The 21,732-nt window shown below is 41.2% G+C and overlaps 1 protein-coding gene across 50 annotated transcripts in view; it reads left to right on the top strand.

The window, feature by feature from the left end:
- The first annotated feature begins 87 nt into the window (after positions 1-87).
- The window catches only part of PBRM1 (polybromo 1), a 150,511-nt gene continuing 128,866 nt past the window's right edge, over positions 88-21,732 (top strand). For 12 of the 50 annotated variants that reach the window (XM_074032433.1, XM_074032443.1, XM_074032438.1 and 9 more), the window contains exons 1-6: positions 88-252; positions 3,627-3,768; positions 4,036-4,161; positions 6,086-6,238; positions 7,211-7,308; positions 17,086-17,233. In XM_074032433.1, coding sequence (XP_073888534.1) covers positions 4,114-4,161; positions 6,086-6,238; positions 7,211-7,308; positions 17,086-17,233 — 447 coding nt within the window. In that variant the 5' untranslated portion in view covers positions 88-252; positions 3,627-3,768; positions 4,036-4,113. Of the gene's footprint in view, positions 253-1,086; positions 1,146-3,108; positions 3,195-3,626; positions 3,769-4,035; positions 4,162-6,085; positions 6,239-7,210; positions 7,309-17,085; positions 17,234-21,732 lie in introns of all 50 variants that reach the window. The other 38 variants (XM_065540719.2, XM_065540714.2, XM_065540712.2 and 35 more) reach the window with 9 other exon arrangements.

Raw genomic sequence — 21,732 nt, 5'->3', positions numbered from 1 at the left:
TGCCGCCGTAAAGTGCGTCACCGCCTCTCTGCGTGCGCGCGCACGCAGTGTCGCGCGGAGCAGGGATCGCTTGGCGGCCGCGGGACTGGTTTTGCGGCGGCACCGGGAGGGGTAAGGGAGGTGAGGGCGGCGGGTGCCGGAGCGACGGCAGCGGCCGCGGCCGGAGGAGCAATAGCAGCAGCCGTGGCGGCCACGGGGCGGGGCGCGGCGGTCGGTGACCGCGGCCGGGGCTGCAGGCGGCGGAGCGGCTGGGTAAGGCAGGGCCCAGGGCGGGTGGGGCCGCTCCCCCTCGGCCAGCTGCCGGGCCTTTGTGTGGGCCCTGGCGGGCGGGAGCCGCCGCGGAGGCCCCGCCCCGGCTGTGGGGACGCGCCGGTCGGGCCGGGCGCGCGGGGTTGGGCGGGGCGCGGCGGCGGGCCTCCCGATGGGCCCAGTAGCTTTGTCGCACCTGCCGGCAGGGACAAAGGCGCACTAAGGCCCGGAAACTCCCCGCCCTCCTCTTTCCCGCTCGTCGCGGGGCAGCTTCAAAGCTGTCAACGTTTCCCTCAGCCCCCAATACCAGTGACAGGTCGGGAAAGTCCTTCATTTCCTCCGTTGCTCAGGGCCTCTTTTTTTTGTTGTTATTTCTTGGCGGTTCGACACAAACTCTTACTGATTTTTCTTTCCGTATTTTTTCCGGGTGTTTTAATCAATGGGACTTCTATAGTAGAGGCCAAATATTTCAGCTTCTCATCTCAACACCACAAAGAATCCGGGTTTTTGGGAACTGTGTATATTTCTTGGTTTGGGGAAGCACAGTTTTGTTATTATAATAAGTTTTAATTTAAAGGGGCAGAAAGAGTTGCAAAAATATGGAAAAAGTCCTGAAAAATAAGTACACGGTATAGTGAATATAGAAATTCTTACAGTAGCTATACAAGCGTATGTTGGGGTAAAATGTTTTATCTTACTTTCCAACACATTAGGACTCTTGACAAATAATTTTAGGTGTTATTTTTTCTCCATTTGGCTATGTGCTTCCCCCCAAAAAGTGCATATTGGACTCATGCACATAAAAGAGTAGCATAATTTTTGCTTTATTACTTACAGGTCGCCCATATTTGATTTTGAGCTCCAAAATGGAAGATTGGAAAATATGTTTTGAAGAGGTGTTTCAAATTAAAACAATAAAGAGTTATGTGTGGATGAATGGAAGGGCCTTGACCGCTTTCTTTGGCTTTGGGAATGTACAAAATACCTCAAATGTTAATATCCTACCAAAATTCCCAAGATAAGTAAATTGTGGTATATCTGTATGATAGATTACTATCAAGTCATCAAACATCATGAGGAAGAATGTTGACTTGGAAGAATCTTCACTAAAACATAGGCTGTAAAATATGTGGTTTGTTAACATTTTGGTAAAAAATAATAGGTAACTAAGGCATAAACACCAAAAAACTGTGAATGACAACGTTAAAAGTGGTTTTTTCTTGGAAGTAGATTTATAGGTGTTTTTTTCCTTTGAGTCCTGTTTTCCAAGATTTTGTTTTAGGCATATATTGTATTGCTAAATATTACTAGAAATACAGGAGAGGGCTAAAGTTCATAAACGGTTGAAATACACCGTTTGTCTATACTAAGTCGATATTCTTCCAGTTGCACATTATTAAGTATTCTTAACTGCCACTATAAATTATTGATTCTCAGACTCTTGAACTTGTAACTGTAATCAAGGCCATTTTAAAAATTGGAATTGAACTCTGGAATCTGTCTTTCCTCTTCATGGAAAAACAAAATTGCTGAAGGGATGCTTACAGGCTTTTTTTTTTTTTTCCTTTTTTGAGACAAGGTCTCGCTTTGTTGCCCAGGCTAGAGTTCAGTAAAGTGATCATGGCTCACTGAAGCCTTGTGCTCCTAGGCTCAAGCAGACCTCTCACTTCAGCATCCCGAGTAGCTGGGATTACAGATGTGCAGCACCACACCCAGCTAATTTTTATTTTTGTAGAGACAAGGTCAATCTGTGTTGTCCAATCTGGTCTTGAACCCTCTGCCTCAAGCGGTCATCCTGCCTCAACCTCTCCAAGTGCTAGGATTACAGATACGAGACCCTGTGCCTGGCTGAGGCCTTATAAACTATGCAAAAAAAGCTTTTTTTTTTTTAAAGGTCGCACTCAAGTGCACTTTCTTTTTTTTTTTTTTTTTTTTTTTGGAGACAGAGTCTTACTCTGTCCCCCAGCCTGGAGTGCAGTGGCACAATCCTGGCTCACTGCAATCTCTGCCTCCCAGGTTCAAGCAATTCCTGTGTCTCACCCTTTCGAGTACCTGGGATTACAGGCCCATGCCACCACCTCGCCTAGCTAATTTTTTGTATTTTTGATAGAGACGGGGTTTCACCATGTTGGCCAGGCTGGTCTTGAACTCCTTACCTCAGGTTATCTGCCCACCTCAGCTTCCTAAATTGCTGGGATTACAGGCATGAGCCACTGTGCCTGGCCCTAATTGCACTTTTAATACATTTATTAAAAGATAAATTGAGCACCTAACCTATACCAAATACTGTTCTGTAAGACAGGTCTACAAAAATGAATATGCTGTTCCTGTGCCTGGGGAACTTGCAGAAGTGATTTCACTTTATGTCTTTTTTTTTTTTTTTCTTGAGACAGGGTCTTGCTCTGTCGCCCAGACTGGAGTGCAGTGGTACGATCTCGGCTTGCTGCAACCTCCGCCTCCTGGGTTCAAGCAATTCTCGTGCCTCAGCCTCCCGAGTAGCTGGGTTAACAGGCATGCACTGCCTCACCCAGCCAATTTTTTTTTTTTTTTTTTTTTTTTTGAGACTGTCTTGGTCTGTCGCTTAGGCTGGAGTGCAGTGGTGCCATCTTGGCTCACTGCAACCTCTGCCTCCCGGGTTCAAGTGATTCTCCTGCCTCAGTCTCCCGAGTAGCTGGGATTATAGGTGCGTGCCACCACGCTCAGCCAATTTTTTTGTATTTTTAGTAGAGACGGAGTTTCACTGTGTCACCCAGGATGGTCTTGATCTCCTGACCTCAGGTAATCCACCTGCCTCAGCCTCCCAAAGTGCTGGGATTACAGGCATGACCCACCACACCCGGCATTACGTTCTCATTTTAGAGATGAAGAAACAGATCTGAGACGACATCAACCTGATAATCAGAGGTGGAAGACTTAGGACTCCTATTCTGGTCTTATGAGCAAAGGTCCTGTTGTTTCTCCTACCTCATAACATTGCCCTTCTTGTTAAACTTTCAAAATATATTTTAAAATGTGTCCCATGGATAAGAAAATACTTGAAAATTATCCTTAAGTTGAAACTTTTTCTTGTCTTACCAAAGTAAATTAATGATTCAAGGATATTGGGATATTGTATCATCTGAATGACATACACATGCTGATAATTTATGTTTTTTGTCATTTGATGTTCAGTGGATTATTTATAAAAGTAATTTTGAACTCCTGCCAAAATGGTCGGCTTTTTTTTTTTTTTTTTTAACCTTGTCAAATTTTTATATGGTGTCTCCAATGCAGATAGGACTTTTGGAAATAAATGTTCTTTCTCTGAATTTTTTTTTTGTGGGGGAGGGTGTTTTCCAGACCTTTTGCTCACATGAGCCATTCTTGGTTTGTTCCAGCTTGCCAACACTTGGTGTCACATGTGAGCCTCCCACATGTATTCACTCTCCATTCCAGCTCTGTGATTGAACTCTGCTCTTATTGACTAGGGGGCAGTTGGGCAGGCATGCTTCATTCCTGGAATTGACAGTCATTCTTAATGTGAGTAAAGGGGAACCTCAATGAGACATCTTTAAACATATGAAAGCATTTGGTTTTAAAATGGAAGAACTGTCAGGTACTGTTAGTGTCTGAGCCTTTGCAGCAGTTTGTTTGATAGATAAAAGAGAACTGATATGCCTGTTTTCTCCAGTTCTCTTTATCTTCCTTTAGCAGTTCTATTTGAATGTTTTCTATCTATTCGTACTCATTTTTACTCCTTCTGACCCTTCTTTTCTATTTCCCCCTTCTCTTGTTCTTCTTTTTCAGTTTTGAATATACTAACACTGAATCAGCACTTCTAAAGCCCTTCCTTCTCCCACTGGCTTCACTTGACTTTCAGACATAATGAGGAGACTGGCTTTTCGAGGCGCTGGTTGTGCTCTGGTAAAGCTGGTAAATTACTGATTATCTACACCCTTTCCCTTTTCTGTCCTTCCTTGACTTTTTCCTTCCACCTTTCTTAAATTTTTGTTATCCTTTCCATAAAGATTCCCTCCTTATGTTCATCAAATTCACTTGTGTCTTTGTCATAGCTTGTTTAAAAGAGATTGATCCTTAATTTCTTTATCTTAATGAATTGAGGCCTGTTGATCAGCCTTTTATAAAAGGAACAAAAATCAGCAAAACTTGGCTAAGTTTTGGCTAAGCCTTTTGATGCTTTTAACTACTTTTAGCCAACTTCAAACTAATAATACTGTATAACAAACCGAAGCCTAGAGTAAGGAACATCATCATGGTAGAATTTGTTTTAAACAGCTTGTGGACTTCAGTTTGGAAAAAGAGATCTTAGACTTCTCTTTTTCCTTAATTGCTTACCAGGATTTTCAAATGTGATTGCTTTGCTCTTTCTGTTTCCTGGAGATCCCCAACTTTTCTTTCCATACTGCTGGCAACCAGAGCTCTCCTATTCTAATCATTCAGCTGCTGGTGTCATATTGTCCTGAAATTCAGTGTTTCCATGTGCCCACAATTATGAGGTACTCTAGTTGTATGACGTTCTTCATGATTGTAAGGCACATGGAAAAGTAGATGAGATGCTGACTCAAGAAGTAAATATCTTGGGGCCTCTGAACCCCCGGCCTGCCTGACTACCTCAGGTACTGAAGGATCAGTACCTTCAGTGTTGATGAGTGAAACTGGGTCTTTTTTTTCTTTTAGCTTTAGAAAAAGGCCTTTGACGGGCGGATCATGAGGTCAAGAGATCGAGACCATCCTGGCCAACATGGTGAAAACCCGTCTCCACTAAAAATACAAAAATTAGCTGGGCATGGTGGCACACACCAGTAGTCCCAGCTACTTGGGAGGGTGAGGCAGGAGAATCGCTTGAACCTGGGAGGCGGAGGTTGCAGTGAGCAGAGATCGTGCCACTGTGCTCCAGCCTGGTGACAGAGCGAGACTCTACCTTAAAAAAATAAGTAAATAAAGATAAAGGCCTTTCAAATCACAATATACTGTTTGATAGTATTGTTAGATTATATTACGGTATAAGCATTGCAGGACTTTCTTGGGTATATACTGTCTGTAGCAGATCATTTCAGTGGTTGCATTTCTTGTGTTATAAATAGTTACGGTTAAAAGTGTTAGAGTACGTCATATCACTAAAAGGAGATTAGTTTGAATTAACAGAAGAGTTGCAAAGGACAGTTTGTACTTCTGTCTAGGTATAGCAAGTCTCATTAAGTGTTTTCCAGGGATATGTCTTGTGGATCCTGCTTTAATGAATGGAGAACATTCATTTTCAGGGTATTAATTTTAGAGTACATCTAAAATACCAGAAGGTTAATTGTCCTCTGTCCCCTTACCTTTTTGCACTACTCATTTGTCCTAGGCTCTGCTTCTTGTTCTTTTCCACGTGATGGCCCACCTAGCAAATGATCATAATTGTAAGGCACATGGAGAAGCAGATGAGGTGCTGACTCCAGAATTGGATACCTTGGGGCCTTAATACCTTCAGCACACTATTGTACTACTACATGTAGGTTGGGAAACTCCAGTCTAGGGCAGATTTGGAGCCAGTTGTCACTCAAGATGGATGATATACAAATGAATATGCTTTTGTTGAATTTGTCCCATCAAAATTGAAAGTATAACATTCTGGTAAGTGAAAGACTAAAACAAGGAAGTCCAGGGCTTAAAACACACACACACACACACACACACACACACACACACACACACACACACTTATAGCTAGTTAAACTACAGCATGTTAAAATATTCTCCTAAGTGAGCCAGGAGTTTGGTGGCACGTGACCAGCTGAAGACTTGGTGACAGAGTCTATTTAAATGTAAGAACATGGCTAATTATTTCTTATAGAAGAAGCTGGATTCCATGGGTTCCAAGAGAAGAAGAGCTACCTCCCCTTCCAGCAGTGTCAGCGGGGACTTTGATGATGGGCACCATTCTGTGTCAACACCAGGCCCAAGCAGGAAAAGGAGGAGACTTTCCAATCTTCCAACTGTAGATCCTGTGAGTAACTTGGATTACATGGTTTCTCTCTGCTTTTCCCACGATTCCCCTATCTTCCCTTTAATGATAAAATTGGTACGATGCAAGGCGTCTCCACTTTTTTAAGATTCTGTTAATTGATAGTCTTTTTTTATGAATATTATGTATTCAGCTAAGTCTTAGAGTAATAGTGTGATCTTAATGAATAATTTCAGTATGTTACATCATATATTCGTTCAACAAATAACTGTGTGACTATCATGTGACAAGCACTGTTCTCATGGTTGGGATATAACCATGTGGGAAACAAGCCCATTTTTCACATGGAACTTAGATTCCGGGGGGGAGTAGAATATAAACAAGTAAACAAATAAAGAATAATGTATCCTCAGCTAGTAATAAGTGCTAAGAGGAAAATTTTGGGTGATTTGGACTGTTTTGGCCTGAATTCCCTAGAAGAGAGTTCCAGACAGAGAGAACCAGTGCAGAGGGGTTGGGTCAGGGATGAGTTTTGTGTGTCTTGGTTACAGAGCAGTAGATGGTCAGGAAGGAGAAGGAAACTGGCAAGCACCCATTCAGAGTATGTAGGGCCCACACGAGCAATGTTTGGAGTTTAGATTTTATTCTCTGTGAAGTGAGAAACCCTTCTGTTGGATGGCTTTAAGCAAGAGAGTGATGAACTGATTTAGTTTAAAAGAAAAAAAACCCTTCGATTGGATGACTTTAAGCAAGAGAATGATGAACTGATTTAGTTTAAAAGACAGAATCACCAGGAACATAAATCTGATGAAAGATACCAAAAAGTTAGTCAACTTGATTGTTTGAAAAGAGACATACTGTCAGCATATTTCAGACTTCAGCGTGTTTGGTAATATTGAGAGTCATCATATTTCTTCTCTACTTGTCTTTTATTGAAGAATAGAAAATAATTCTTACATCTACATTGGCTTTCTGTTCACGTTTTTAGTGATTTTCTCCTTTGCTAATGTGTAGATTGCCGTGTGCCATGAACTCTATAACACCATCCGAGACTATAAGGATGAACAGGGCAGACTTCTCTGTGAGCTCTTCATTAGGGCACCAAAGCGAAGGTAAGTTGGAAGCACATCAGTACAGTTGGGGGGGATTTGGTCCAGAGTCCATGTTTATTAAAGTGTTTGGAAATTGAGCTTTTTGTTGGCAGGAATGGCTTAAGTATACTGGGGTCCAATTTTAGTTTTTAGTAGTCAAGCTGTAGTGAAGCTTTTTTTTTTTTTTGAGACGGAGTCTCGCTCTGTCACCCAGGCTGGAGTGCAGTGGCCGGATCTCAGCTCACTACAAGATCCGTCTCCCGGGTTTACGCCGTTCTGCCTCAGCCTCCCGAGTAGCTGGGACTACAGGCGCCCGCCACCTCGCCTAGCTAGTTTTTTGCATTTTTTAGTAGAGACGGGGTTTCACCGGGTTAGCCAGGATGGTTTCGATCTCCTGACCTCGTGATCCGCCCGTCTCAGCCTCCAAGAGTGGTGAAGCTTTTTTTAAATTAAAAATCTGAGCCAGGCACAGTAACATGCACCTATAATCCCACCTACTTGATTTTTTGAGCCAGGCACAGGAGCATGCACTTGTAATCCCAGCTGTTTGGGAGACTGAGGCAAGAGAATTGCTTGAGCCAAGGAGTTTGACACCAGCCTGGGCAACATAAAGAAACCCTGTCTCTTAAAAACAAAAACGAAACCAAAAAGACCTGTGCAGAAAGATCTCTTGAGGCCACGAATTTGAGACCAGCCTGGGCAACATAATAAGTCCCATCTCTACAAAAACATTTTTAAAAAATTAGGTGTGGTGGTGCTTACCTATAGACCCAGCTATTAGAGAGGCTGGGGTGGGATGATTGTTTGAGCCCACGAGTTTGAGGCTACAGCGAGCCATGAGTGTCACTGCACTCCAGCCTGGGTGATAGAGCAAGAGCTTGCCTAAAAATAAATATTTAAAAAAGAGTACTGGCTGGGCGCGGTGGCTCAAGCCTGTAATCTCACCACTTTGGGAAGTCTAGGTGGGCAAATCACCTGAGGCTAGGAGTTCAAGACCAGCCTGGCCAACGTGGTGAAACCCTGTCTCTACTAAAAATATGAAAATTAGCCAGCGCAAGGCTGGGAGCAGTGGCTCAAGCCTGTAATCCCAGCACTTTGGGAGGCCCAGGCGGGTGGATCACCTGAGGTCAGGAGTTCAAGACCAGCCTTGCCAACGTGGTGAAACCATGTCTCTACTAAAAATACAAAAATTAGCTGGGCTTGGTGGCAGGCGCCTCTAATCCCAGCTACTTGGGAGACTGAGGCAGGAGAATCGCTTGAACCTGGGAGGTGAAGGTTGCAGTGAGCCAAGATCGCACCGTTGCACTCCAGCCTGGATGACAAGAGTGAAACTCCATCTCAGAAAAAAAAAAAAAAAAAAGCCGGGCGTGGTGGTGGGCACCTGTAATCCCAGCTACTTGGGAGGCTGAGGCAGGAGAACTGCTTGAACCTGGGAGGCGGAGGTTGCAGTGAGCTGAGATCATGCCACTGTACTCCAGCCTGGGTGATAGAGCCATTCTGTAGGTTGCCTTTTCATTTTGTACAGTGTCTTTCATGTACAAAAGGTTTTAATTTTCATAAAGTTTATGTCATCTTTTTCTTTTGTTGCCTGTGCCTTTGGTGTTGTATCCGTGAAATGAATGCCAAATCCAATATCATGAAGCTTTTCCCCTATGTTTTTGTATTAATCAGGATTCTCTTGGACAGGACTAGGCTGCAAATTTTCCAAACTTTTATGCTCTGCTTCTTTTATAAAACTGATTGTGTTAAACAGTACCCAACTCACCTCTTGAATGCTTTGCTGCTTAGACATTTCTTCTGCCAGATACCCTAAATCATCTTTCTCAAGTTCAAAGTTGCACAAATCTCTAGGACAGGGGCAAAATGCCCCAGTCTCTTTGCTAAAACCTAACAAAAGTCACCTTTACTCCAATTCCCAACAAGCTCCTCATCTCCATTTGAGACCACCTCAGCCTGGACCTTATTGTCCATATTGTTGTCAGGCTTTTGGTCAAAGCCATTCAAGTCTCTAGGAAGTTCCAAACTTTCCCACATTTTCCTGTCTTCTTCTGAGCCCTCCAAACTGTTCCATCATCTGCCTGTTGTCCAGTTCCAAAGTCGCTTTCACATTTTTGGGTATCTTTTCAGCAGCGCCCAACTCTACTGGTACCAATTTACTGTATTAGTTCGTTTTCACACTGCTGATAAAGACATACCCGAGACTGGGAAGAAAAAGAGGTTTAACTGAACTTACAGTTCCATATGACTGGGGAAGCCTCAGAATCATGGTGGGAGGTGAAAGGCACTTCTTATATCAGTGGCAAGAGAAAAATGAGCAAGAAGCAAAAGTGGAAACCCCTAATAAATCCGTCAGATCTCTTGCAACTTAATCACTATCACGAGAATAGCATGGGAAAGACTGGCCCCCATGATTCAGTTACCTCCCCCTGGGTCCCTCCCACAGTATATAGGATTTCTGGGAGATGCAATTCAAGTTGAGATTTGAATGGGGACACAGCACAACCATATCAGTTTTCCTCTAAGAGTTGTATAGTTTTAGCTCTTTTTACATTTAGGCCTTTGATCCATTTTGAATTAATTTTTATAAGTAGTGTTTAGGTGAGGATCCCGCTTCATTCTTTATATGTGTATATCCAGTTTTCCCAGCATCATTTGTTGAAAAGACAGCTTTTCTCTTTGAATGGTTTTGGCACCTTTGTCAAAATTCGCTTGACCATGTATGTGAGGGTTATTTCTAGGCTCCATTTGGTCCCTTTGTCTGTTTTTGTACCAGTAGCACACATTTTAACTACTGCAAGCAACATATTCAGTGGCAAAAGACTTAAAGCTTTTCCTCTAAGATCACGAACAAGACAGAGATGCCCACTTTCACCACTTCTATTCAACACTGTGTTCACCGTGGAATAAATCCCACTTGGTTATGGTATATAATCCTTGTAATATGCTGCTGAATTCAGTTTGCTAATATTTTATTGAGAAATTTTGCATCAGTGTTCGTAAGTGATATGGATCAGTGGTTTTCTTGTAGTGTCTTTGTCTGGCTTTGGTATCAGGATAATGCTAGCGTCATAGAATAAGTTAGGACGTGATCTCTCCTCTTCAGTTTTTTGGAAAAGTTTCATAAGGCTTGGTGTTAGTTCTTGAAATGTCTGGTTAGAATTCATCAGTGAAGCTATCAGTCTAGGGCTTTTTCTTTGTGGGAGATTTTTTATTACTGATTTAGTGTCCTTACTAGTTATAGGTTTACTCAGGCTTTGTATTTCTTTGGTAGGTTGTGTGTTTCTAGGAAATTATCCATTTCTTCTAGTTTATCTAATTTGTTGGCATACATGTTTTCCTAGAACTCTCTCATAATCCTTTTTATTTTTGTGGCATTGGTTGTAATGTCTCCTCTTTATGATTTTAGTTATTTGCATCTCTTTTCTCCCTTCCTTCTTCTCTCCCTCCCTCCTTCTTTCTGTCTTTTTTTGAGACAGGATCTTGCTTTGACACCCAGGCTGGAGTGCAGTGGCAATCACAGTTCAGTGCAGACTCAACCTCCTGGACTCAAGCAGTCCTATCACCTGCGTGCTACTATACCTGGCAAATATATGTATTTTATATATGTGTGTATTTACATAGTAAACATATAAAATATATATGCTACGTATAATGTGTATTTTTTATTCATATATGTAAAAACATGCTGGATTCTTACATAATGCAACATATGTTAAAAAATACATATGTAATGTTAGGTAAGGAGATATATATAGATAGATAGATAGATAGATATACATATTTTTTGTGTGTGTGGAGACATGGTTTCCCTGTGTTGCCGAGGCTGGTCTCAAACTCCTGGGCTCAAGTGATCCTCCTACCTTGGCCTCCCAAAGTGCTAGGATCACAAGTGTGAGCCACCACACCCAGCCTCTCTTTTTTTTTTTTTTGAGACAGAGTTTCGCTCTTGTTGCCCAGGCTGGAGTGCAGTGGTGTGATCTCGATCATGGCTCACCACAACCTCCGCCTCCTGGGTTCAAGCAGTTCTCCTGCCCCAGCCTCCCGAGTAGCTGGGATTACAGGCATGCGCCACCACGCCCAGCTAATTTTGTATTTGTAGTAGAGATGGGATTTCTCTATGTTGGTCAGGCTGGTCTTGAACTCCTGACCTTAGGTGATCCGCCCACCTTGGCCTCCCAAAGTGCTGGGATTACAGGCGTGAGCCACTGTGCCCAGCTCTTTCTTTCTTAGTTAATCTAGCTAAGGATTTACCAATTTTGTTGATCTTTTAAAAAAAAAAAAAAAAAAAACTCTTTGTTTAATTTTTAAAATTGTTTTTCTGTTCTCTAATTTCATTTATCTGCATTTTATCTTTTTCTTTTTTTTTTTTTTGGAGACAATGTCTTGCTCTGTTGCCCAGGCTGTAGTGCAGTGGCATGATCATGGCTCATTGCAGCCTCTGCCTTCTAGGTTCAAGCGATTTTTATGCTTCAGCCTCCCAGGCAACTGGGATTATAGGCATGTGCTACCATGCCTGGCTAATTTTTGTATTTTTAGTAGAGATTGGGTTTCACTTTGTTGCCCAGGCTGGTCTTAAGCTCTTGACCTCAAGTGATCTGTCCACCTCAGCCTCCCAAAGTGCTGGGATTACAGACATGAGCCACTGCACTGGCCCACCTTTCTATTTATTATCTACTGCTAGCTTTGGGCTTAGTTTGCTCTTCTTTTCTCTAATTCCATGAGAGAGAAGCTTTTCTTTTCTTTTTTTTTTTTTTTTTGAGATGGAGTCTTGCTCTGTTGCCCAGGCTGGAGTGCAGTGGCACAGTCTTGGCTCACTGCAACTTCCACCTCCTAGGTTCAAGCGATTCTCCTGCCTTCCTGAGTAGCTGGGATTACAGGCATACACCACTATGCCTGGCTAATTTTTTTTGTACTTTTATTAGAGACAGGGTTTTGCCGTATTGGCCAGGCTGGTCTCGAACTCCTGACCTCAGGTGATCCACCTGCCTCAGCCTCCCAAAGTGCTGGGATTACAGGCTTGAGCCGCTGTGCCTGGCTGAGAGTGAAGCATATTTTTTAAATTATTTAATTTTTTTGTTTCATTTTTTTTTAATACCTGGTTCACACAGTCTGTATAAAAATTAATAGTTCTTATGGCTGGGTGCGGTGGCTCATGCCTGTAATCCCATCACTTTGGGAGGCCGAGGTGAGTGGATCGCTTGAGGTCAGGAGTTCAAGACCAGCCTGGCCAACATGGTGAAACCCCGTCTCTACTAAAAATGCAAAAATTAGCCAGGCGTGGTGGTAGGTGCCTGTAATCCCAGGTACTTGGGAGGTTGAGGTGGGAGAATTGCTTGAACCCGGGAGGTGGAGGTTACAGTGAGCTGAGATCGCACCATTGCACTCCAGCCTGGACAACAAGAGCGAAACTCCGTCTCGAAAAAATTAAAAATTCATTAAAAAAATTTTTTAGCTCTTAAGACAGTATTGAAGTTGTCGCAGTGATGTTTAAAAGGGATCAGTTTTTTAAATTACACAGAGAGTCATCTTGCACACACCTTCCTATGGAAGGTATGTTCCGCTAACTAGAACATCTTTCCTCTCTTGCTGTCAAAATATAATCACTATTATCTTCAAAACTCTGGCTATTGGCCAGACGTGGTGGCTCACGCCTGTAATCCCAACACTTTGGGAGGCCGAGGCAGGTGGATCACCTGAGTTCAGGAGTTCGAGACCAGCCTGACCAACATGGAGAAACCCCATCTCTACTAAAAATACAAAATTAACCGGTTATGGTGGCGTGCGCCTATAATCTCAGCTACTCGGGAGGCTGAGGCAGGAGAATCACTTGAACCCAGGAGGCAGAGGTTGCTGTGAGCCAAGATCACACCATTGCACTCCAGCCTGGACAACAAGAGTGAAACTCTGACTCAAAAAAAAAAAAAACCAAAAAAAAAACCATCTGGGAATTGAAGTTATTTGTTCTGAAAACATATATGAGAGTGTTAGAAAAGTGGTCCCCAAATATTTCCACATTCTAATCCCTGAAACCTGTGAATATATTGTGTTACATGGCGGAGGGGAATTAAGTTTGCTAATCAGCTGATCTTGAATTGGAGCGGTTATCCTGGATTATCCATGTGGGTCCAGTGTAATCACAAGGGTCCTTAAATGGGGAAGAGGGAGACAAGTTCAGTCAGAGATTTGAAGATGCTATACTGCTGGCTCTGAAGATGGAGGAAAGAGACTACAAGCCAAGGAATGCAGGTGAGATCTAGAAGCTGAAAAAGGCGAGGAAGTCTTTTTCACTAGATGCTCTGTACTAGACATCCAGAGGGCATGCAGCCTTGCCAATACCTTGATTTTAGCCCAGTGAGACCCATTTTGGACTTCTGACCTCTAGAACTAATATAGTAAATGTGTTTTGTTTTAAGCCTTCAAGTTTGTGGTAATTTGTTACAGCAGCTGTAGAAAGCTGTAAGTTAACTAAAGATTTAGATTCATTCATGACTGTTGATGCTACAGTGGGTAGCTACCGAGCTGTAAGTTGAACTGGAGACAAATTTCTCACCTCAACGAGTGAGCCACTGAGAGTGCAGTGTCATCATTCTGAATTAGTAGAGCCCTGTGAATTAGCAAATTAGCCATGGCCGAAAAGGAAGCATTGTTTTTAAAATGAGGTAACTGTCTCCATATTTGAGTTGGTTTATCAGTAATAGTCTTCTGAAAGTTATTTAATTAGCATAAAGTAGTAAAAGCATGTATTTATTGTTTGCCACATTCTAGACACAATACCAAGCATTTTCCCGACCATATCTTATTTAAAATTCTGAGTTATCCCAGTTTATAGGTGAGAACTTGCACAAGTTCTTGTAACTACTAAAAGATAACTGTTGTTCAGACTAAAGTCGTTCTGACTCCAAAGCCTGTGCTCTTAACCATTATGTGGTATAGAGTAGCAGCATCATACTGAAGTATACAAAACACCTTTTATAGAAGATACCATCCCTCTGCTGCCTCCTTTTCACTGGCAGGCTAGTGGTGAGGGACAGAGGATACACACCTTGGGTGTTGGACCACTGTCATGTTACAACCTCAAAGGTAATGGTGGCTTTCTCTGATGCACCTCTGTGGAATGTATATTTTTTCTCAAGTATTTATGAGAATTAGTATTGCTCAGAGCTACACAATTTGTGAATACCTTTTTGATACTTTGTTTTAGTTACTTTATTAGTCTGCTTTGTACTAGGACATCCAAATCAACAATGGCTGAAACAAAAGAGAAATTTCTTTCTCTTGTGTAAAAGTTCTGTTCTGTGAAGTTGTCGAGGTACAAGTATTAGCCAACTCTATTCTGCGATCTTTGTTGTATCACCCTTGCCTGCACGGTCTGAGATGACTCACTACCACAACTACCTTCCAGCCAGTATGGAAAAAGAATGAATGTTAAGGACATGACTTGGATGTGACACACTTCAGCTCTCATATTGGCTAGAACCTAGCTGCAGTGAGGCTGGAGAATAAATATGGTCTTTAAGATTTTGTTTTGTTTTGTTTTGTTTTCCTTAGAGACAAGGTTTTGCCATGTCACATAGGCTGGAATGCAGGCTACTCACAAGCACCATCTTTCCACACTACAGCCTTGACCTGCAGGGCTCACGCAGTCCTCCCTCAGCCTCCCAAGTAGCTGGGACTACAGGCATGCAACACCGTGCTGGCTGAGAATATGGTCTTATTAGTAGCCATGCAGCAGCTTAGAATGCTGTCATCCTGGGAAGAAGGGAGAATGGGGTATGGAGTAGCCCACAGGCTCTCTGCACACCAGGGCTAGTGTTTCTCATTATGCTGATTAAAACTTTGCGTTTTGGCTATTTTGCAGCTGTACGCCAGACTGCCTTCACCTATTGTTTAAAGAGAAAAGTTGTTTTGAAAGAACATACAATATAATCCTGTTTATGTTAAATTTGGTTTGTGCGTACATGTGCCTATAGATAAGTCTGGAAGAATGTCTATAAAAATGCAAATAGTGCTATTTATTCTGGATTATAAGGATGATTCTTACCTTTGATGGTTTTCTGTATGTTTGATTTCAGTGGAAAAAATTAGTACTGTTAGAAATTAGAACTATTTCATTTTGAAATGGGGGGACCCTGTTTTGACCATATGACATAGAGTGAGAGGTTGGTATCCTGATTTTTCTTTTGTCTTTGTGGTAATTCTAAAAATGTTGGTGAGGAACCTTGTAGCAGTGATTCTGGGGGATAGTGTCCTTTCTAGGCACATGTCCTCATTGAATTCTCAATTGTCTACAGATAATCCCTTTAGCTTGAGACACTGCTGGGGTCCTGCCTCTGCAAAGAGCACTGGACTGTGGGTCCAGTAGGCCCAAATGGAGAGGACCATCTTGGATATGAAGTTATCAAAGCCCTAATGTTTGCTGTGAGAAGGTTCCTTGATACCACTGACAACATCAGTATTCTTTCTGCTTTTTCTCTGATATCTCAATATTCTGATTTTTTTGGTTGAAAAAAGTTTCGTGTAAGTGGACCTGCACAGTTCAGTGGTCAACTGTACTGTATTAACATTCACATCCTGATTTCGATGGTTGAGCTGTGGTCCTTGTTTGTGAGAAACAAACACTAAATTATCAGGCGTGATGGGGCATCATGTCAGAACTTATTCAAATGGTTTGGAAAAAAGTACTGTTTTTGCAACTTTTATGTCAGAATACAAATTTAAAAATAATTTAAATATGCATAATAAAAGAATGGCTATAACTTGTCAGCTAAGATTTCAAGAGAGATTTAAGTCTTAATCGCCATGATGTTATTTGTAATAACTTATCTCTTACACATGTAGAATGGGGCTGAATACCTACCCCTGTGCAGAATTGAGAAAATAGTCACATCGTTTTTCAGAAGGTTTACTTGTTTCATGGAACTTCATTTGAAGAAAGCCAGAAAAAATACTAAACATCCATGAACCCTAAACCCAAGATGTTATTTTGGGAACTTAAGAAATTGTCATTAAAATTATTTAAGGAATTAAATAAATTAATTATTTTAAGAAATTTTGTCATTGTAATTACCTCCAAAGTTTCTTTTGTGTTCCTCACTACCCCTCTCCTTCAAGGTATAACCACAAAGCCAAATTTTGTATTTCTTAGTCCCATGCTTTTTTTTTTTTTCTAAGAGTTTGGTTGTGTTTAGATGTATCTGATGTCCGCTCATCTTTGTTAAGCTACTTAAGCCAAGGGCTCATCTTCGTCCTTTGTAATTTTAGTAATTGGTATTAAAGCAGCATTTATAACAGGCATTTGATAGTACTTGGCAGAAAAAATTTATGTGCTCACTTACTGAAGAAAGAGTCCATTTTGTAAGTTTATAAAGAGAGTTGAGACATATATCTGTTTTCACACTTTTGAGCACTATGAAAGGTAAATCATTTTCATTTATAAAAGATGCCATTGACACAGGTTTAGCGTTGGCGCCCTAAACATTAAATATTTAGCATAGAAAAGATCATCACAGGTGTTAATTTAGGTTTTTATATCATTAACATATGTTTTGAAAAGGGAATGCATGGGCATCTTGCTTTTGTTACTCCCTTTTAGTTCTAATGTGAGTTTGATTGCGGATTTTTTTTTTTTTTTTTTTTTTTTTTTTTTTTTTTTTTTTTTTTAGTAAGCTCCAAAGTCTGTGAAAGATTCTAATATGCCTGTCACTTGGGATATTGAACATTACCATAAATAGTTTTGAAATACAACTTTTTGTAAGCTTCAGATTAATATCTCCTTTAAAAAAATTTAAATTATAACAGAAATCAACCAGACTATTATGAAGTGGTTTCTCAGCCCATTGACTTGATGAAAATCCAACAGAAACTAAAAATGGAAGAGTATGATGATGTTAATTTGCTGACTGCTGACTTCCAGCTTCTTTTTAACAATGCAAAGGCCTATTATAAGGTAAGAAATTATGAAATTTGGAAGATACCAATTTGATAATTGGCTTCTTTATAAATCTGGCAGGTGAGTAGTAGTTTCTTTATGTGGCTTGAGTTTGTATTTGTCTTATTTGTAAAGAGACTGAACATTCATGTGAGTTTTGTTTCTTATTTATTTACATATTTTAATTTATTATTTTTTGAGACAGAGTCTTGCTCTGTTACCCGGGCTGGAGTGCAGTGGTGAGATCTTGGCCACGGCAACCTCCACCTCCCAGGTTCAAGCAATTCTCCCACCTCAGCATTCTGAGTAGCTGGCGCTTCAGTCATGTACCACCATGCCCAGCTAATTTGTGCATGTTTTATAGAGACCAGGGTTTCACCATGTTGCCCAGGCTGGTCTTGAACTCCTGGGCTCAAGTAATCTGCCTGCCTTGGCCTCCCAAAGTGCTGGGATTGTGGACGTGAGCCACTGTGCCCAACCCACGTTCATGTGATTATGAACTATTCTTATTTTTCCTCTGTCTGCTGAAATCTTTTGCCCATTTTTCTCTTGGTTGTTGGTCATTTTCATATTTCTGGAACTTTTTTTTCTTTTTTTTTTTTAGAGACAGTCTCACTATGTTACCCAGGCTGGTCTCAAACTCCCGGCCTCGAGTGATCCTCCTGCCTCAGCCTTGTGAGTAGCTGGGACTACAGACATGAGCCACCACTCCTGGCTTTAGAAATTTTTTTTTTTTTTTTTTTGAAACAAAGTCTGTTGCCCAGGTTGGAGTGCAGTGGTACGATCTCAGCTCACTGCAGCCTCTTCTTCCCAGGTTCAAGTGATTCTCCTGCCTCAGCCCCCCAAGTAACTGGGATTACGTGTGCCCACCACCACACCCGGCTAATTTTTGTATTTTTAGTAGAGATGGGGTTTCACCATGTTGGCCAGGCTAGTCTTGAACTCCTGACCTCAAGTGATCCACACACCTCCCAAAGTGCTGGGACAACAGGCATGAGCCACCATGCCTGGCCATAGAAATTTTTTTTTTTTTTTCTTGAGACGGAGTCTCGCTCTGTTTCCCGGGCTGGAGTGCAGTGGCACGATCTCGGCTCACTGCAAGCTCCGACTCCCAGGTTCACGCCATTCTCCTGCCTCAGCCTCCAGAGTAACTGGGACTACAGGCGCCCGCCACCACGCCTGGCTAATTTTTTGTATTTTTAGTAGAGACGGGGTTTCACCGTGTTAGCCAGGATGGTCTCCATCTCCTGACCTCGTGATCCGCCTGCCTCAGCCTCCCAAAGCTGGGATTACAGGTGTGAGCCACCGCGCCCAGACAAAATTTTTTAATTATTGTAGTTACTAAACCTTTTTTGATTATGTGTTTGTTTTTATATATATATTTTTTTCTTTGATTTTGTGTGTTTTAAATATCTTCTCCCACTGTGTGCATATCTTTTTACCTTTCATGGTATTTTTTGATGAACAGAAATGTTTTATTTTAGTATAATCAAATTTATCAGTCTTTAAATGAGTTTATTTGTATCTTGTTTCAGAGATTTCTCTTGCCCAAGATATTCTTCTATTACATGCTTTTCTTAAAGTTTTATAGTTTTGTCTTTCACATAAGCCTTTAATGCAGCTGGGATTGATTTTTGTCTTTTATAAGGTAGGAATAAATGTAGCTGGGATTGATTTTAGTCTTTTATAAGGTAGGAATCAATTTTTTTCCCACGGGTATAACTAACACTATTCTCTCTGCGTTTGTTCGCAGTCACTGCTGTCATCATTTTCATGTATTCATGGATCTATTTCTGTCCTTTTATTCTAATAGGCCATTCTATTTCTATCTTAATTACTTTGGCTTTATAATTTTTTTTTTTTTTTTTTTGAGACACGATCTCTCTTGTTGCCTAGGCTGGAGTGCAGTGGCGTGATCCTGGCTCACTACAGCCCTCGTCTCCTGGGTTCAAGCAATCTTCCTGCCTTAGCCTCCTGATTAGCTGGGACTACAGGTGCTCACCATCACACATGGCTGATTTTTTGTATTTTTGATAGAGACGGGATTTCGCCACGTTGCCCAGGCTAGTCTTGAACTCCTGGGCTCAAGCTATCTACCCTCGTCAGCCACCCAAGTGCTGGGATTACAGGCATAAACCACCATGCCCAGTTTGCTTTATACTTCTTTTTCTGGTTAGAAAGCAGGTTAACTACACCTTACCCTTTGCCATTTCGTACGCATTTTACATTAGTGTGTTAAGTCAACAAGCACACAAAAAATTTTTTTTGAATTTTTATTGTGATTGCATTGACTGTAGATGAATATTAGTGAAAATTTACATAATGTTGACTTTTCCAGTCTGTGAATTTGGTATGTCTTCATTTATTTACATCTTTTTAAAAGTATTTTAGTAAAGCTTTAAATGTTTCTTCATAAAGATTCTGCAAATATGTTGTTAAGTTTATTCTTGAAACTATAAATGTTTTGGTTTTGGGTTTTTATTTTATTTTATTTTATTTTGTTTTGTTTTGTTTTGTTTTGAGATGGAGTCTTGCTCTGTTGCCAGGCTGGAGTTGCAGTGGCCTGATCTCGGCTCACTGCAACCTCCGACTCCCTGGTTCAAGTGATTCTCCTTCCTCAGCCTCCCAAGTAGCTGGGATTACAGGCATGTGCCGCCACGTCCAGCTAATTTTTGTATTTTTAGTAGAGATGGAGTTTCACCATGTTGTCAAGGCTGGTCACGAACTCCTGACCTCAGGTGATCCACCCACTCTGGCCTCCCAAAGTGTTGGGATTACAGGTGTGAGCTGCTGTGCCCAGTCCTTTTAAAATCTTTTATATCCTCACTGATTTGTCTGCATGAACTTTCCACTTACTGAATTCAGTGTTTTAAAATCTTATACTCTGATTATCAATTTGTCTATTTCTCCTTATAATTCTGTTACTATTTGCCTTATATATTTTGAAATCATGCAAATAGGAACATACCAGTTTAAAATCATTGTATTATCCTAGTAAATTGAACTTTTTGTCATTATGTGATAGCCCTTTTTATTACTAGTAATGTATTTTATTTGAAGTCTGTTTTGTTTGACATTAATGTAGTTATACTAGCTTTATTTTGGTGTTTACCTAGTTTGTTTTTTTCATTCTTATACTTTTAACATGTTCATATTCTTTTAATGCTGAGGTATGTCTTGTAAACAACATATATATGAACTCCTATTACTCCAGTGTATAATCTTTATCTTTTAACTACAGCATTTCAACTCTTCATAGTTTTAGTAATTACCATTATGTTTAGATACGTTTCTACCATCTAAATTTCTACTCTATTCATTTCATCTTTTTTTATTTATTTTTTAATCTTTTTATTTATTTATTTATTTATTTATTTTTGAGACAGAGTCTCACTCAGCTGCCCAGGCTGGAGTGCAGTGGTGCGATCTTGGCTCACTGCAACCACCATCTCCCGGATTCAAGCGATTCTTCTGTCTCAGCCTCCCGAGTAGCTGGGATTACAGGCACCCACCATCATGCCCAGCTAATTTTTGTATTTTTATGGGGTTTTACCATGTTGGCCAGGCTGGTCCTGAACTCCTGACCTCAGGTGATCTGCCTGCCTTGACCTCCCAAAAGTTCTAGGATTACAGGCGTGAGCCACCATGCCTGGCCTTAAGTGTTTTTAAAGATGAGGTCTCACTAAGTTGCCCAGGCCAGACTCAAACTCCTGGACTCAAACAGTCTTCCCACTGCCGTCTACCAGGTAGCTAGGACTGCAGGTGCACACCACCTTGCTCAGTTTCTGTATTTTGCACTTCAATGCATTTTGTTATTTTTTTCCTCTATGCCTTCTTTTGATTTCATTTTTTTCAAAACTTTTTTCCTCTTATTACCTCTAAAATTTGGAAATTGTAACACCTATGGATAATCTTTTAGTTCTTATCTAAGAAGTTTTAGTATGCATAATTAACTTATCAAAGCCAGAAGCTAATCAGGATCTTAATCCTCCAAACAATACAAAGACTTTAGAATAATTCAACTCTGGTCACTCTTTTCCTTATTTATAATGCTGGTGCTGTGTACTTTAGTTCTTTTGTGGCAATTTTTGAATCTCGTAGAAAGTGGTCCCCAAGGTTTTTGGAACCAGGGACCAGTTTTGTGGAAGACAATTTTTCCATGGACAGCAGTGGATATGAGGGGTGGGGGGCAAGGTCAGGATGAAACTCTTCCTTCTCATGTCATCAGGCATTAGATTCTTATAAGGAGCTCACAACCTAGATCTCTTGCATGCTCAGTTCACAATAGGGTTCACACTCCTATGAGAATCTAATGCCACTGCTGATGTGATAGGAGGAGCTCAGGCCATAATGCTCTCTTGCCTGCTGCTCACTTCCTGCTGCGTGGCCCAGTTCCAAACAGGCCATGGACTGGTAGCTGTTTGTGGCCTGGGGGTTGGGGACCCCTGCCATAAAATACTATTCAGCCAGGCATGATGGCTCATGCCTATAATCCCAGCGCTTTGGGAGGTTGAGGC

The sequence above is a fragment of the Macaca fascicularis genome, chromosome 2 (assembly GCF_037993035.2).
Source record: "Macaca fascicularis isolate 582-1 chromosome 2, T2T-MFA8v1.1".
NCBI lineage: Eukaryota > Metazoa > Chordata > Mammalia > Primates > Cercopithecidae > Macaca > Macaca fascicularis.
This window is presented reverse-complemented; position numbering and strand designations above follow the sequence as displayed.